The 14733-nt window shown below is 34.3% G+C and overlaps 1 protein-coding gene across 10 annotated transcripts in view; it reads right to left on the bottom strand.

Annotated features, from left to right (window-relative positions):
* The window catches only part of Scaper (S-phase cyclin A associated protein in the ER), a 394758-nt gene that overhangs the window by 217917 nt on the left and 162108 nt on the right, over positions 1 to 14733 (bottom strand). For all 10 annotated transcript variants that reach the window (XM_063243413.1, XM_063243412.1, XM_063243407.1 and 7 more), the window contains 2 exons: positions 11269 to 11405; positions 3587 to 3652 (listed from right to left, as the gene is read on the bottom strand). In XM_063243413.1, the coding sequence (XP_063099483.1) occupies positions 3587 to 3652; positions 11269 to 11405 (203 nt within the window). The remainder of the gene's footprint in view (positions 1 to 3586; positions 3653 to 11268; positions 11406 to 14733) is intronic.

Here is a 14733-nt window from a genome sequence, read left to right as displayed (position 1 = left end):
AGATACATATGTTTAAATATCACATTGTTTCTCTGGTGTGAGAAACTGAAAGTGTAAATAAGAACCAAAAAGTATAACAGATATTGTGAAATAGGAAGGAAACTGTTTAAAAGGAAAGGTGGTGATGGGAGTAGAAACAAAAAAGAAAAAAATTGAGAAAAAAAAAAAAAAAAAGAATAAAATCGGAGTCCGGAAGAACATGGTGGATAGATAGCAGCAGCCTCAGAGGCTCTCTGAGAAACCGCACTTGAAATCTAGGAATGGTGCTGGGCAGGAAGTCCTAGGCAAGGGGGGATATTCTTTGCTGACTCAGGAATGAACTAAATTAAGAGAAAACATCTGGAAACACAATCCTGGTGATACAGCAGGCACAGATAAGGTCTCAGCACGGAAGCCGGACCTGCGCCACTGGAAACTTCGATTTGAATTACCTGCAGCCGCTGTTGTGTCCCGGTCAGCACAGTGGGGAGAGAGGCGCGAAAGCTCAGAGAGTGGGAAGCGTTGAAAGGAGTTGGGAGCAGGACTGGCCAGGTGCCCTGCATCAACCCGCTGTGAGTGAGCAAATTGGGATCCTTCCATAGAGAAGGAGGCTTCAGCAGAGGACTTACTCGGACCGGGCTGACTTCCCGGAATGAGAAGCTGCAGTGACGTCAGTCACATATCCCCCTCTCAAGCGGGATTGGTGGGGAGTGCCTGGCCTGTGAGACGCCGCTAGCTGAGACACAATAGGCTAGCCCAACTCAGATCCCAGCGCCTGGAGGTACACCCTAGCGGTGAAGCCTTCAGTAGGTTGACTGGAGGGGCAGGCCCAGCATAGGCTGCCCAGGTCTGTGTCTCCCTGGTGCCGCTTCAGTGGGTGGGAACACCTAGCCTGCGCAATTCAGACTATGGCCTGGGAAGGAAGCCACAGGGAAGGAAGCTGGGTCTCCTATACACGATTAAATATAAGGAACAAAGAATATGGGAAGGAAGGAAGGAAGGAAGCTGGGACAGGGAAGGAAGATGGGCCTCCTATACACGCTTAAATATAAGGAACAAAAAATATGGGAAGAGGGAGCAACAAGAAAGGGTCCTTGGCCCCCACTCCTGAGAAACATGCAATAGCAGACACGGCACCAATAGACATAAAGCGCTATCTCCAGAGCCTCATAGATGAGTTCAGGAATGAAGTTATCAATGACCTGAAGCAAGACATAAGCAGAATAGTTATAGAAATGCTAAGCACTGCCCAAGAAAAAACAGATGGTGGAATGGAAGAACAGAAAAAAAGGGGAGAATTGTTTGATGGAGAAGATAGAGAAAACATAGAATATGTAAAGCAGGTTCAAAGAGATTACCAGAAAACTAAAAACTCTATTGAAAACTGCATAACAGCTTGAAAGAAACTAAGGACAGATTATCTGGAGGGCAGATTTGTAATATGGGAGCATGAAATGAAAAACTTCTTAAAAATAACAAAAAAACAAACAGCAACAATACAAAAACTAGAAGATGATAAGAGGATCTATAACTTAAGAATTAAGAACATAAGAGAAGAAGTGGGGACACAAACAAATGGACTACAAAAGCTATTCACAGAAATAATTCAACAGAATTTCCCTAATTTGGCATATGGTAAAGATACTCAGATATATAAGGCATACAGGACTCCAGCCACCTACAACCCAAACAGAGCTACACCCAGGCATATAATAATCAAAATTCCAGAAATACAATATAAGAACAGAATATTAAAAGCCGTCAGAGATAAGAAACAGATCACTCACAAGGGAATACCCATCAGAATTACAGCAGACTTCTTGGCACAAACCATCGAATCACGAAGAGCATGGGGGGAAATAATTGAAGCTTTGAAAGATAATAACCTCCAGCCAAGATTGATATATCCTGCACAACTATCCCTGGAAATTGATGGAAAAACAAGGTGCTCCAGGATAAAGAGGGACTAGGGGAATTTGCAATCACTAATTCAACTCTACAGAGAATACTGCAGGATAGTCTAAAAAAGGAAAATACCAAGATTCCAGAAATAGTGGCAGAGAGGCCACAATGAATGGAGCAGAAAACAAAATGAAGAAGACAAACTGACAACAAACAGCAGAAAAAGAGCTCAACAGAAATGAGGCAGAGAAGATCGGAAGGTAGAAACAGCAATTTTGGAGAAAACAAGACATCATAATAGCTAGTGCTGATTTAGTATCATCTGGTTTTGAAGTCCCATCAAATGTATATTCTTCTCTCTCCATTGGTCTTAAAAGGCTGCATCGTATTGGATTTTATTATATATGATAAGATAAACAAAAACTTTTATAGACAAGGAGTTTATATAGAAACCATTGCTCATTTTCTGTCAATTGGTTCTAAATACCCTGTAATAATGTCATTATCTTGAATGGCTTTATAGTGTCTTGATATGTTTGGTGCTACAGTATAAAAAGTTATACTCAAAAGATTTCAAGGAAAGAGACACTGTGATAACTCTTTTTATGTCAGGATATCTTGTGGTGAAACACTATTTTGCTTAAATGGTTATGATTTGACCTGCGCTGTTCTGTTGTTATGCCCTCTTTTATCTCAATCCTCTTTTTAAAAAATTATTTAATTTTTTTTCTTTTTTTAATTAAGGGAAAAATAAAAAAAAAATAGCAGGGTACATTATAGTAACGCACTTTGATTTCCTATTAACTTGATTTGAAACCCTGTATTGCCCTCACCATCTTGTTTTGATTGATTTTCCTCTATTCTGCTTTGCTTGATAGTACCAAGTTCAAAAGTATAGGCATAACTGTGAAGACAATAAGAATCATTATGACGCCCATTCCGGTTGACTACTATTTTCTTTTAAAATCCTGTAATGTCTCCAATGCTTTGGTTTTATTCTTTACTGTTTAGTTCAATTTTATTATAACTGCCAATTCCTCTTAAAATAGCAAGAGGCAGTATGGTAACCCATTGTTGATCACCTTATATTTTGTTTTTACATTATCTATTATGTTCATCCTTTTGATTTGACTGACTCTGTTCTGATATGTCACATTTGGTTTTACTCTCTTCAAAAAAAGTAATAAGAACTGTGGGAGTAATGAAACCCAAAATGTGTAATTGTCATGGTACAAAAGAAAAGAAAAGAAAGTACTCTAAAGGTTATAACTCCATATATGTTTAAGTGTATAAGATAGATAACCATATTACTAAGTGTTTTTTGGATCATTGAACAAAACTGTTTGCACTCTCACTGTTTGAAAGTACACTTTATATGCTTCAGTTTTGTAACTTGAACAACTATTTCTAAGATGAGAATATATAATCTATTAGCTAGTGATTTCTTACTGTTTATTTTTTAATTTTGTGTTACTTGTACCCTTTCTCTGTTTTTTTCTTTTTCTCCTTAAATAAAAAAAAAAAGAATAAAATCGAAGCAAAGTTTTGTAATTAAGATAGGAAAGAGGGTTTTAAGGGAGGAGAAGAGAAAGGGAAAAAAAGAGGAACTAAAATGTATCATGTACAAGTTCAGCATAATGAACATGAACATTATATAGATAGAATGTACCGATAAACTTTAAAAAAAAAAAAAAAGAATACTCACTTAGCTTTATACGGTGAGTCAGAGCCAGAAATTTTTGTTTCCAATAAACTCTCATATTCCTTGGCCCTGAAGAATAAAAGGTTTTATCACTGTTAGTTATTTTGTAGCTAATTTTTATAATTTTATAATAATCCAAAGCCTCAGTTGTGCTTTTTTCCTTTCATAAAATCTTACTCTTAAGGTCACAAATTAATTACATTAGTTATAATATTCTCATTTTGTAAATTTCTCCTTTATATTAATATCAATGCTATCATGAAAGACCTTTAGAATTACATATTTCCTCAAAAGATATAGAACAGACTTATTAAAACACCTTTCAATTTATAGCCTTGATTCAAAATGTTTTTTTCAGAAATTAAATAATCAATATAATTCAATTTGAAAGTCTATTAGATTTCTACAAAGCATAATTAGTAAACTACACAAGTACTTCAAGAGACATACAATGCAAAAATAAATAAAGAACAGTAATTTAACTTTAGGAATAACTTAAAAGACAATAGAAATAAATTGACCAGATCCTTAAAGATTTGCTATGGCTTTATTTATACTAGGCACCACAAATCTGGAAAAATCTACAACAGCAGTTTCTTCCCAGTAAGGAGGCTCTAGTTTGTCTAAACCTGAGGTGCTAGTCCTCAACAGATGAAGAACTGAAGACAGATCTCACTATAGCAGTTCATTAATAGTGATTTATTTATTTGTCTTTGGGGAGATAAGGAAGGAAAATGTTATAACTGCTCATCCAAGGGATGATTGTCTCAAAGAATTAGCCCAATAGCCTATGAAAAACTTAAATCACAACACAAACCAATCTAAATAGCAACTGACAGATAAAATTTTAAAAATGTGAAAAATGCAAATTATAACTTTCTCAATAAAGAAAGCAAAATAGCAGAGTCAGTTTTTGGAAATAAATATCTAAATTGCAATACAACATGATGTTTGTATTGTTTCAACTGAAGAATGCTACTATGATCAGGTAAAATATTAAGGTATATCAACATGGGTAAATAACTACTTAGCAGCAGAACACAACTGTGACCTCATCTAAAGGGTGGAAAAATAAACATTATGCAGGGTTAAATATGTTTCAAGTTTTGTGTCAGCTACTATACGCTCATTATTTCATTTATTCTCAAAAACCTCATATGGTATTTATCCACGTTTTTCAAAGAAGACACTGAGGCTTAGGAAGATATGTGTTATACTAGGCATATATTGAAGTAGGGCTAAAGGTGGGAGAGACCAAACCCACTCTTTCATTCATGCACACATAACAACAATTATATAATCCACAAATTCTAATTTGACCTGAAACAGTAGATTATTTCTTGTTGTGATTTGCTTTTAGGAATCAGTTAAATATTTATTTCTGTAAGTCCCACTCTATATAAATTATACTGTGGAGGAAAGGAAATGAGGAGGAGGAAGGAGGATGAGGAGAAAAGGCCAGAGAGAATATATTCAAGCAATTTCACCTCCAGAAATATTAAAAATACATAACTTCATAGAGCTGATTAATGATGAATATGAGAGTTACTATTGTTATAAGAGCTGAAGTTGATCAAAATTAGTTAATTTTATCCACAGGAAATTACAAAATTCCAGAATACTTACATCTACTAATGCAAATGATGTCAAGGTTGGGAAACATCATCATCTAACCTTTAGCATTTCTTTAGATTCTCCCTTAGAATGTCCTTTCTCTGCTTATATTGCCCATCTATTCTTGTATGATGTCTACTTTATCCACTGGAGACTTAAATGTATTAGTTATTTTATTTATTTGTTTTTTTAGACTTGGTCTTGCTGTGTAGTTCAGACTGGCTTTAAACTCACTATGTAGTCGAGGCAGGCCTCAAACTTTGGCACTCTTCCTGCCTCAGCCTCCCAAATGCTAGGATTACAGGTGTATGCTACCACACCTGGCAGTTACAGTTATTTTAAATTCATAACTGATAATCATAACATCCTTGCCATATTTGAGTCTAATTCTTCTGATGATTGGTCTTTCTCTTCAAATTGTACTTTTACTTTATAGTATGCCTTATATTTTTTCTTGATAGACATAATGAATTATATAAACAGAAGAATTGTTTTAAGGCTTTAGTAAGGTGGCAAAATGTGGGCACAACAAGAGACTATGATAGTTCTGTAATTATTTTTTTGGCTTTTTTTAATAAGAAGTCTCACTAAATTGCTAAGTTACCTAGGCTAAGGTTGAACTTGCAGTCCTCCTGGTTCACCCTCTTATCAGTGCTGGGATTATAGGTATGGACCACCACATCCAGTTATGTCTGAGTCTTTTAGTGAGTCTGTGCTTCTGAAGTGTTAACAAGTGTTTTCTACTCCTCCTCCCACATTTAGATGGGACAGTATAGCTAGAGTAAGTTGGAACTGGGCATTACATTTTTTGGTACAGGGGGCGTATCCTAGAATATTTTCCTTTCTCAACACAGAGGGTACAGTTCAATATTTTCATTTCTTCCTTTATGTCAGTTAGGGTTTAATAAAACCCCGACTGGTTAGGCTTCAGTTAAAGTTTCAATAGTTTCTCCTACTAGCAGAACTTTTTTTTTTTTTTTTAGCGATACTGGAGATTGAATCCAGGGTCTTTACAAGGAACTACATCTCCATTTTTTTTTTTTTTTTTTAATCTCAAGTCAGGGTCTGGCTAAGATGCTCAGGCTGGACTCAAACTTGTGACTCTCTTGCCTCAGTCATCCAGAGTGCTCGGCTTAGAGAAGTGTGCAACCATAACAGACGGCAAAACTTCTTAAGCTGCAGCATACTGTATAATCTCCTCTTCCACTTGAAAGAGGCAGAGGAAATTTCTCCAGTATTCACTGTGGAAAAATGGTCACACTTCTAGAAGCAAGCTCATAAAAAGTGTCAAGTTACCCATGACTGGGCTCCTCAGTGTCTGACTGTCTGAGTTGTCTACAGGTGAATCTCTAGTGATCCATAAATTATAACTGCCACAAAAAGTTCCTGCTTGTGGGTTTTTATTTTAGTAAATTACGATTCTACCTACCTATCTGTTCAAAGTACAGTGGTTTGATTTTATATACATAATAAGGGTAACTGATTTCTTTTTTTCAGCTTGTGGTATGTTATTAGGATGGAGTAGCAACTTCCAAGCTCCTTACATGCTGGACCAGCAAGAGTAAGTATTATTTTTGAAATTTTAGACACAAATTAAACAATTTACATGTAATAATCAAAATAAAAAATGCTAGTTACTTAGACTGAAACACAAAGAAGCATAACTTCATTGATGGTGAAATATAAATGTAGATAGAGATAGATACAGATATAGATATAGATATCTCCATCCAACCCAATGCAGAATGTAATAGCAATCAGCTTATTTATTTTTTTTTTAAAAGGACTGGAGAGCGCCTGTGGGTCTCGAACCACCGGACCAATCTGCCCGGGCAGTTTGGAAGCCAGACTCAAAGGAACCGCTGGGCTAAAGCCAGCCCAATCAGCTTATTTTTTAAAAAGTCAATATTCTCTTTATACCAATACAAGACAAAGACATTGCAAGCAAATTATACACCAACATACGTTATGAGCATATGTGTAAAACTTCTCTACAAAAGATAAGCAAATTAAATCTGGAAAGACAGAAAAGCAAATACACTGTGAGCAAGTGACATATTCCAGGAACACATGGCTAACATTCAAGACACAAATCAAGCATATTTTAAGTGGGGAATATATCTCAATAAAGTTATAAAAATCACTATAATATACCACACTGATAAACTAGGAATAAAAGGAAACTTCCTTATCCTGTCTGTAGAAAAAAACTTATAGCTAACATCATAATTTAGTTGGTGAAAAACTGAATGCTTTCTTAGTAAGACAAGGACTAAGGTTTCTGTTCTATATTTAAATGAAGATACACAGCATCACAATACAATAAGAAGAAATAAACAGAATATACACTTTTTTGAAAAGCAAGAAATAAGACTTTTATACTCAGATGTCATGTTTATGTATATAAAAAACATGTATTTACAGAACAATTATTAGAGCTCAGAACTCAATTTGACAGTGGGTCAGGGTATAAGATTAATATGCAAAAAGTCAACTGGGGATCCATATATAAACAACAGAGAAATTGAAAATAAAGCAAAATGACACTTTCAATAGTATGAAAACCATCAAAATACTAGAGATAAATGTCACAAAATATTTGTTAGACATCTATACTGAAAATCACAATTACTAAGAAAAAAAAGTTCTAAATAAATGTAGACATATCCTATAATTATGCCATTTCTTCTAAAGCTGATGTATAGTCAATACAATCTTAACCAAAATTCAAACAAACTTTTTTATTTTATAAACAAAAATAAGATGACTAATATGTAAATGAAAATGCAAAAAGTCATTGGATAATGGAAACATTCTCAAGAAAAGATAAGCAATTCTATTATTTTACTTGAAAACTCCTGATAAAGCTATAATAATCAGTGTAATCTAAAGATAGATAACTTTATCAAAAAACAGAATTTAACTAATAATCCAGAAACAGATCCATAACAAGAGGGCTGCTGTATTTTTCTAATAAAGTTTTCAAAGCAAGAAATTAGAGACCAATGGAATAGAAGAAAGATCAGACTCACATAGTGCAGATTTTTAACCAAACAGTATAAATGCTAACAAACATAATAGAAGAGGAAAGTGCTAGACCACAGGCTATCTATGTGGAAAAATAAACCTAGGTCAGTACTATGTATCATTTCTATTAACTTATTTAAGATGAATTATGAGCCCAAATGCAAAAGATAAAATTATAAAACTTCTAAAAAATGAGAGCTTATCATTTGATCTTCTGACAGGCAAAGATCTCTGAGACACAGCCCAGGAACTATTAGACACAAAAGAATAATGTTCATAAAATAAATAGTATAAAAATTAAACTTTTACTTATCAAAAGCTATTATCAAGAAAATGTACAGTCAAGCTCCAAATTAAGAGAAAACTCTCTCTCCATGTGTGTGGACCTGACCAAGAATCTGTAGTCAAAATAATATATTCATCAATTTGAAAAATAAGAGTTCAACTTTTAAAATGGGTAGTATCTTCAAAAGATACTTCATAAAGGAGTATACTGAATGTTTACAAAGCACTCAGGTAAATGCTTGATATAGATGATTAATCACCATGGAATCTCAACTGGAACCACAGTGAGATACTACTAAATTTCTACTAGGATTAGGTAAAAATTTAAAATTAACAATACCAAGTACTGGCAGGACTGTGCAACAAATAAAATTTGCACATATTTCTCATGGGTATACAAAATGGTACAACCACTATAGAAAACACTTTATCAATTAAACTTTTATATATTTATCCAAGATAAATGAATACATATAGTTCACCCCAAGACTTGAATAGTTTTATTTTAAAATGTTCCCCAAAACAGCTCCCCTCCACTCAAAAAAAAAAAAAAAAAAAAAAAAAAAAAGCTCCAAACTGGAAGCCCAAATGTCTATCAAGGGATGATGGGACAAAAACCATTATAGTATCCAACCAATGGATATGTTTAGCAATAAAAATGGAAAAAATTACATTTACAGATCAACAGATAAGTTTCACAAACCATACACTCAGCAAAAGCTACCTACAAAGGTGTGAGATTTCATTTGTTAGAATTTCTAGAATAGAAAATTTTAATCAATAATGAGAGATGGAAAAAATCTGACAGCGTCAGGCCAAGGGTGGCAGAAAACTGACCACAGAGAAGCACAAAGAACCTCTGTGAAACATTTTAAATTTTGATGGATATGGCTTACATCAGTATTTAGATTTGTTAAAATTCAAACTGCACCTGTAAGCTCTGTCAATTTCACTCAGTAAATTAAGTCTTAATAAAAAAGTCAATAGATACAGGTATACACACATAAAAACACATCTATGCCAATAGTGGAAGCTGCAGTGGTATTTTTTCCTATGATTATCTGTATTTTTAAGGTTTTCTTTAATAAAAAAAAGTACTACTTTATTTAAAACAAACAAATCAGGCACTCAATTGAAAGATCACACCTAAAGAAACACCTGAAGGGGGGCTGGGGATTTAGCTCAGCGGCATAAGCGCCTGCCTTGCAAGTAGGCAGTCCTGAGTTCGATCCCTGGTACCGGAAAAAAAAAAAGAAAAAGAAACACCTGAAGGGAATCAAGGATCCCACTATGTGGGTAGAACTTTCTAGGAAGAAGAAACCAAACTATGAAAGCTCTGAGGTTTCAAGAAGTAATGGTCAAGACCCAAATCTCACCAGACTCCCTGGTGAGGTGCTCAGCATGGAGAGAGAGTTGGGGCTGGTCAGAGATCTAGAGTCACCTGGAGAAAGGGTGGGAAGCACAGTGTCAAGGAGAGCAGCAAAATGACAAAGAGCTATCAAAGTCCAGTGTCTCTTGATGCAAACCTAGTACTATCTATAATCAGACAGAACGTGAGGTATGGAGGAAAGAGAGAGGCTGCAGATGACTGAGAAAGTTTGGGTCCAGCTGGCCAGAATACAACTGGTTCACTGAGACAGAGAAATCTATGAGATATGGTGAGTTTTGTGCAGAAAGAAAAGCACGTCTGTCGGACATATCAAGTTTGAGTGAAATTAAAGATATAAAACTGGTAATCATCATCAAATAGAAGGTATTTAAAGAAAAAAAGAACCAAAGAACAAGTTCAGAAGGTCAGTAATTTCTTAGTGTGAACTAGAAATGAAGTAAACTGTGAAACTATTCTTAGAAACATGGAGTGACTTCTAAACTAAAATCAAAAAAGCCTTCTCTATTCTTTGCATTGATGGACCCTCTGAAGTTACCACTGAGTCTCTGACATAAAATGGACACTTTGATAGATCATACTCTGAATACAGAAGTAACAGAACTATCATTCACCATTATTCTAGTTATATATTTTTATAATCCCATGGATCACGTTTCTCCATCTTTGGGACATTTGAGAATAAAAGTGTAAGGACATACTCAGAACATTTCTCTCAGACAGCTCTAGATTATCTACCAAGGAAGAACTCTGTGTCCTCCAATGAGACCCATCAGTCACCAGATGACACTCGATGCCAGTGAGGTAATGCTGTACTACATGGTTGTCTGATCTTTAGATGTCACTTCAGAGGCCGATGATAAACTACAGATCTGACAACTCACTTTCCATTTTAAGATATTTCTTCAACTTTTTCTTGTTGTGACAGGCAACCAAATTGATTAAACCCAGTCATGGGGTCTGACACAACTGCCAGCAGATTTCTATTTGTTGATTGCTATTGATTTTCTTTGATACTTCATTTAAAAATCAATAGTTGGAAAGAAAAAATAGGCTTGGTTTACACATATTTAAACATACTATTGCATGCTGAAGGAGGCACAAGTTTGGCAGGGCTCTGGCATCCAATTATAAGAAGAGCTCTTAACAGGTGAAAGCAAGGGCTTTAGATCGATATGTAGTTTCTGTCTCAATCAACGAAAGTGGCTATAAATTAGGCTCATCAATGTTATTTCCAAGCCTTTCCAAAAGCAAACAACTTTAAACTTTTTTTGTCTTTCTTGGATTTACATTAAAAGACACCTCATGAAAACTCTCTGTTTTTCTTTGTTCTCAACAATATTTTGCTTTGTTCTCAACAATATTTAAGTACCTGGAGTTCATCCGGGCTTTTATCCTTTTGGCCTTTTTTTTATTTTTTTGCCGGTCGTCTCCATCTTTCAAAGGTTCTGAGGGAGCTGAACTTTCAGTCACAACATCAACAATATACTTCTTCAAGGAAAGATGCTCCTGCAAGATCAATAAAATAGTAACAATGATAATTTTAAAATAATATATGGTTTCTACAGACTAGAAAATACAAAAATTGAGCTGGGGATTTACTCAGTGGCATAAGCGCCTGCGTGACAAAGACTGAAAATATGTGGACTGGACAAAATACCTGTCCACAATACAAGTGTATTGTGAAAGGAAAATTATAGATATATGTCTTTTCTCCTTTTATATATAAATACTCATGTTCCTATCTGGGGCTAAATTTTCCCCATGTACACTGGATCTCATTTCTTCTTCCTGTATATAGTTGTTTCTATTTTTGGCACCATCAATTTTTCACTTTATATTTAAATCACTTAAGTTCTTTCTACTTAAATTTTCTCAAAATAGCCCCCCTCTATGACTATCCTTTTTTATTTTCTTTTTCTTTATTCTTTAAATCTCATTCTCTGTTGAACTCATTTCAGCCAGCTTCTGTCTTAAAACTTTAAACGGTACAAATGTCCTTGTCAATGCTATCAACACCAGTGGGTAACTCTTGGTTCTCATCTTCCTGTTGCAGCCTCAGCCCTAAATAGCACTCTTCCCTCACTGAGACTTTCTTCATGTGGCTCCCAAGAATTACACTGCCCTAATTCACTAGCTATTCCTTCTAAGTCTTCTTTGTTGGATCCTTTTCTTCTTGACTTCAAATATTCATTTATGCTAGAGCTGTCATAATAGCTTTCCTCTTCTCTCTTCAAACTTATCTCTCAAATGTGGTGGCCTGCAATACTATTTACCTATGAACAATACTCAAATTTTATTCCTACTCCTGACCTTTCTTCTAAACTCCAATTAGCTACATAAAAAAATATTTTTTTCAGAACTCTCCTTTTTGGTAAAGAATTTCCATAAGTAACATTTCCATAATAAAACATCCACAACAAAACTCTTATGCTCCCTGTATACACAGTTACCCAGAGTGTTTACTACTTCAATAAATAGTCAAAGCTTGCATAAATTCACATATCTAGTACATCAGCAAATCATACCCATTCTCTTTTCAAGTACAACCCAAAGGTTACTGCCAATTCAACCACGTTTCCGGTCACCATCACCTAATCTAAGTCACCAGCATCACAGCCATCATCTCTTAACTGATCTTCCACTTTATAATTTGACTTCTAGGTCTTTTCTTTATAAAAGCAGCCAGTTATTTTTTAAAAAATACCAATCAAATAGTATCATTCCACTTATCAAAACTTGCTTTCTCATCACATTAGGGTAAAATCTATATACTCTGCCATGGCTTATAACCTACATCACTGACCTATCTATCCTCACACAATTCTCTTTTTCTCACTAGAACTGTATCGGTAGTGGTCTTCCTGCTCCTCTTCACATTCATTAGAAATGTTACTACCTCAGGACACTAAGTTGGTCTCTTAGCCAAGAATATTCTTCTTTTAGAAATTTGCACAGTCTCAGTTAAAATGACCATTAAAACTTAAAAAAAAACACCTCATTTATTATTTGCTATGTCCTTATTTTGCCTCTTTTTCTTTACAGGTCTTGCCTACTTCATTGCCTAATATCATACATTTATGACAGCCTCCTTCACTAAAATATGTTTCTCAAAAGCAATGACTTTCTTCCTATCATGGATGTTGTTGTGTCTAGGACTATGTCTGGCACATAGCAAGAATTCAATAAAAATGTATTAACTGAAAGAATAAAAAAGAGGGTAACGTAACAGACGTATCGATAAGGGATTACAAACCATATACTAAGTACTTCATATAAAATCATTCATTTAGTCCTTAGAACACACTTACAAGGTATGTATTTTCACTATATCCATTTTAACTATGAGAAAACTGAGATACAAACAACTCGCCCAATGTTAGATCAAAATCATGATGAGTGGCTTTGCAAATAGTAAGAGTTAAATGAGGTGGAAATGAGTCTGTGTTGTACAACTGTGTTTACTTTTCAAATCAGGTGACCAAAATAAAAGTCCCCCAAAACCAAAAATCTCATAATCAAAGGAAGAAAATGTTCTCTTACATAGGAAAGCAATTATTTTTATTTGATAAACTAGGCCTGTTATATATTATCTTTATATTTATACTTTATAACTAATCAAAAGCAATGATACAAATAAGTATATCAATCAATATATGTCAAGTTTTTTAAAAAACCTATTTTTTATTTTTAAGGGAAGAGGTGGAGAAAAGAAAAGGGCCCTTTTCCCATAAGATATTTGGTATAATGCAAGTTGTAGGTGGAATCACCATATACATTATCGTTTATGGGACACTTATATGATTAGGCAATGTCTGGATAAATTACACACATTATTTCCTGCAGTCTTCACAAACCCCATAATACAAGCGACCACACATTTACATTTTGCAGATGCTTAACAAATAAAGAGGCAAACCTCAAAAAGGTTTAGTATTATGCTCATGGTCACAAACCTGAAAGTCAAAACAATTACTAGCTGACTTTACAAGATCAAATTTTTTCAATATTCTACATTCCTTCCTTCTATCTGTTCATATAGGGTAGTTTCTGACATGTAATTTCAATCACTACACTAAGTAAAACGAATATTCTAAATGGCATCTTTAACTTTGTGATAGGTCCTATTATACTATTTTTCAGCTGTGAATAAATATAATTTATATGTCTAATAGAAATCATTAAGGATGCTAATATACAGTGGCAGGCACCATATTTTGATTCTATGTACAATTATCCATAATCACACCTTTAAAATAGACATTTCATTTACATATGCATTCATACAGATACATATACACAAATACTTTAAGCCTATTATACAGAACCATTGTTCATTTTCTGTTAGTTGATTCTAAATACCCTGTAATACTGTCATTCTCTTGAATGGTTTTACATTGTTTTGATATATTTGATGCTACAGTACACAAAGTTATACTCAAACATTTCAAGGAAAGAGACAATATGGTAACTACTTTTATGTCAGGATTATCTTGTGGTGAAACACTATTTTGCTTAAATGCTTATGTTTTGAACTGCGCTGTTTTGTTGGTATGCCCTCTTTTATCTCAATCTCCATTTTATTATTTTTTATTTTTATCCTTTTAATTAAGGGAAAAATAAATAAAAAAATAGTAGGATATATTATAGTAACCCACTTTGATTTACTATTAACTTGATTTGAAGCCTTGTATTGCTCTCACCATCTTGTTTTGACTGATGTTCCTCTATTCTGTTTTGCTTGATAGTACCAGGTTCGAAAGTTTAGGCAACAGCTATGAAGATAGTGGGATTCATTATGACGCCCATTCTGGTTGACTACTATCTACTTTTGAAG

This window comes from Cavia porcellus, unplaced genomic scaffold (genome assembly GCF_034190915.1).
Source record: "Cavia porcellus strain 051 isolate PalLab524CR breed Dunkin Hartley unplaced genomic scaffold, mCavPor4.1 scaffold_38, whole genome shotgun sequence".
Lineage (NCBI taxonomy): Eukaryota > Metazoa > Chordata > Mammalia > Rodentia > Caviidae > Cavia > Cavia porcellus.
This window is presented reverse-complemented; position numbering and strand designations above follow the sequence as displayed.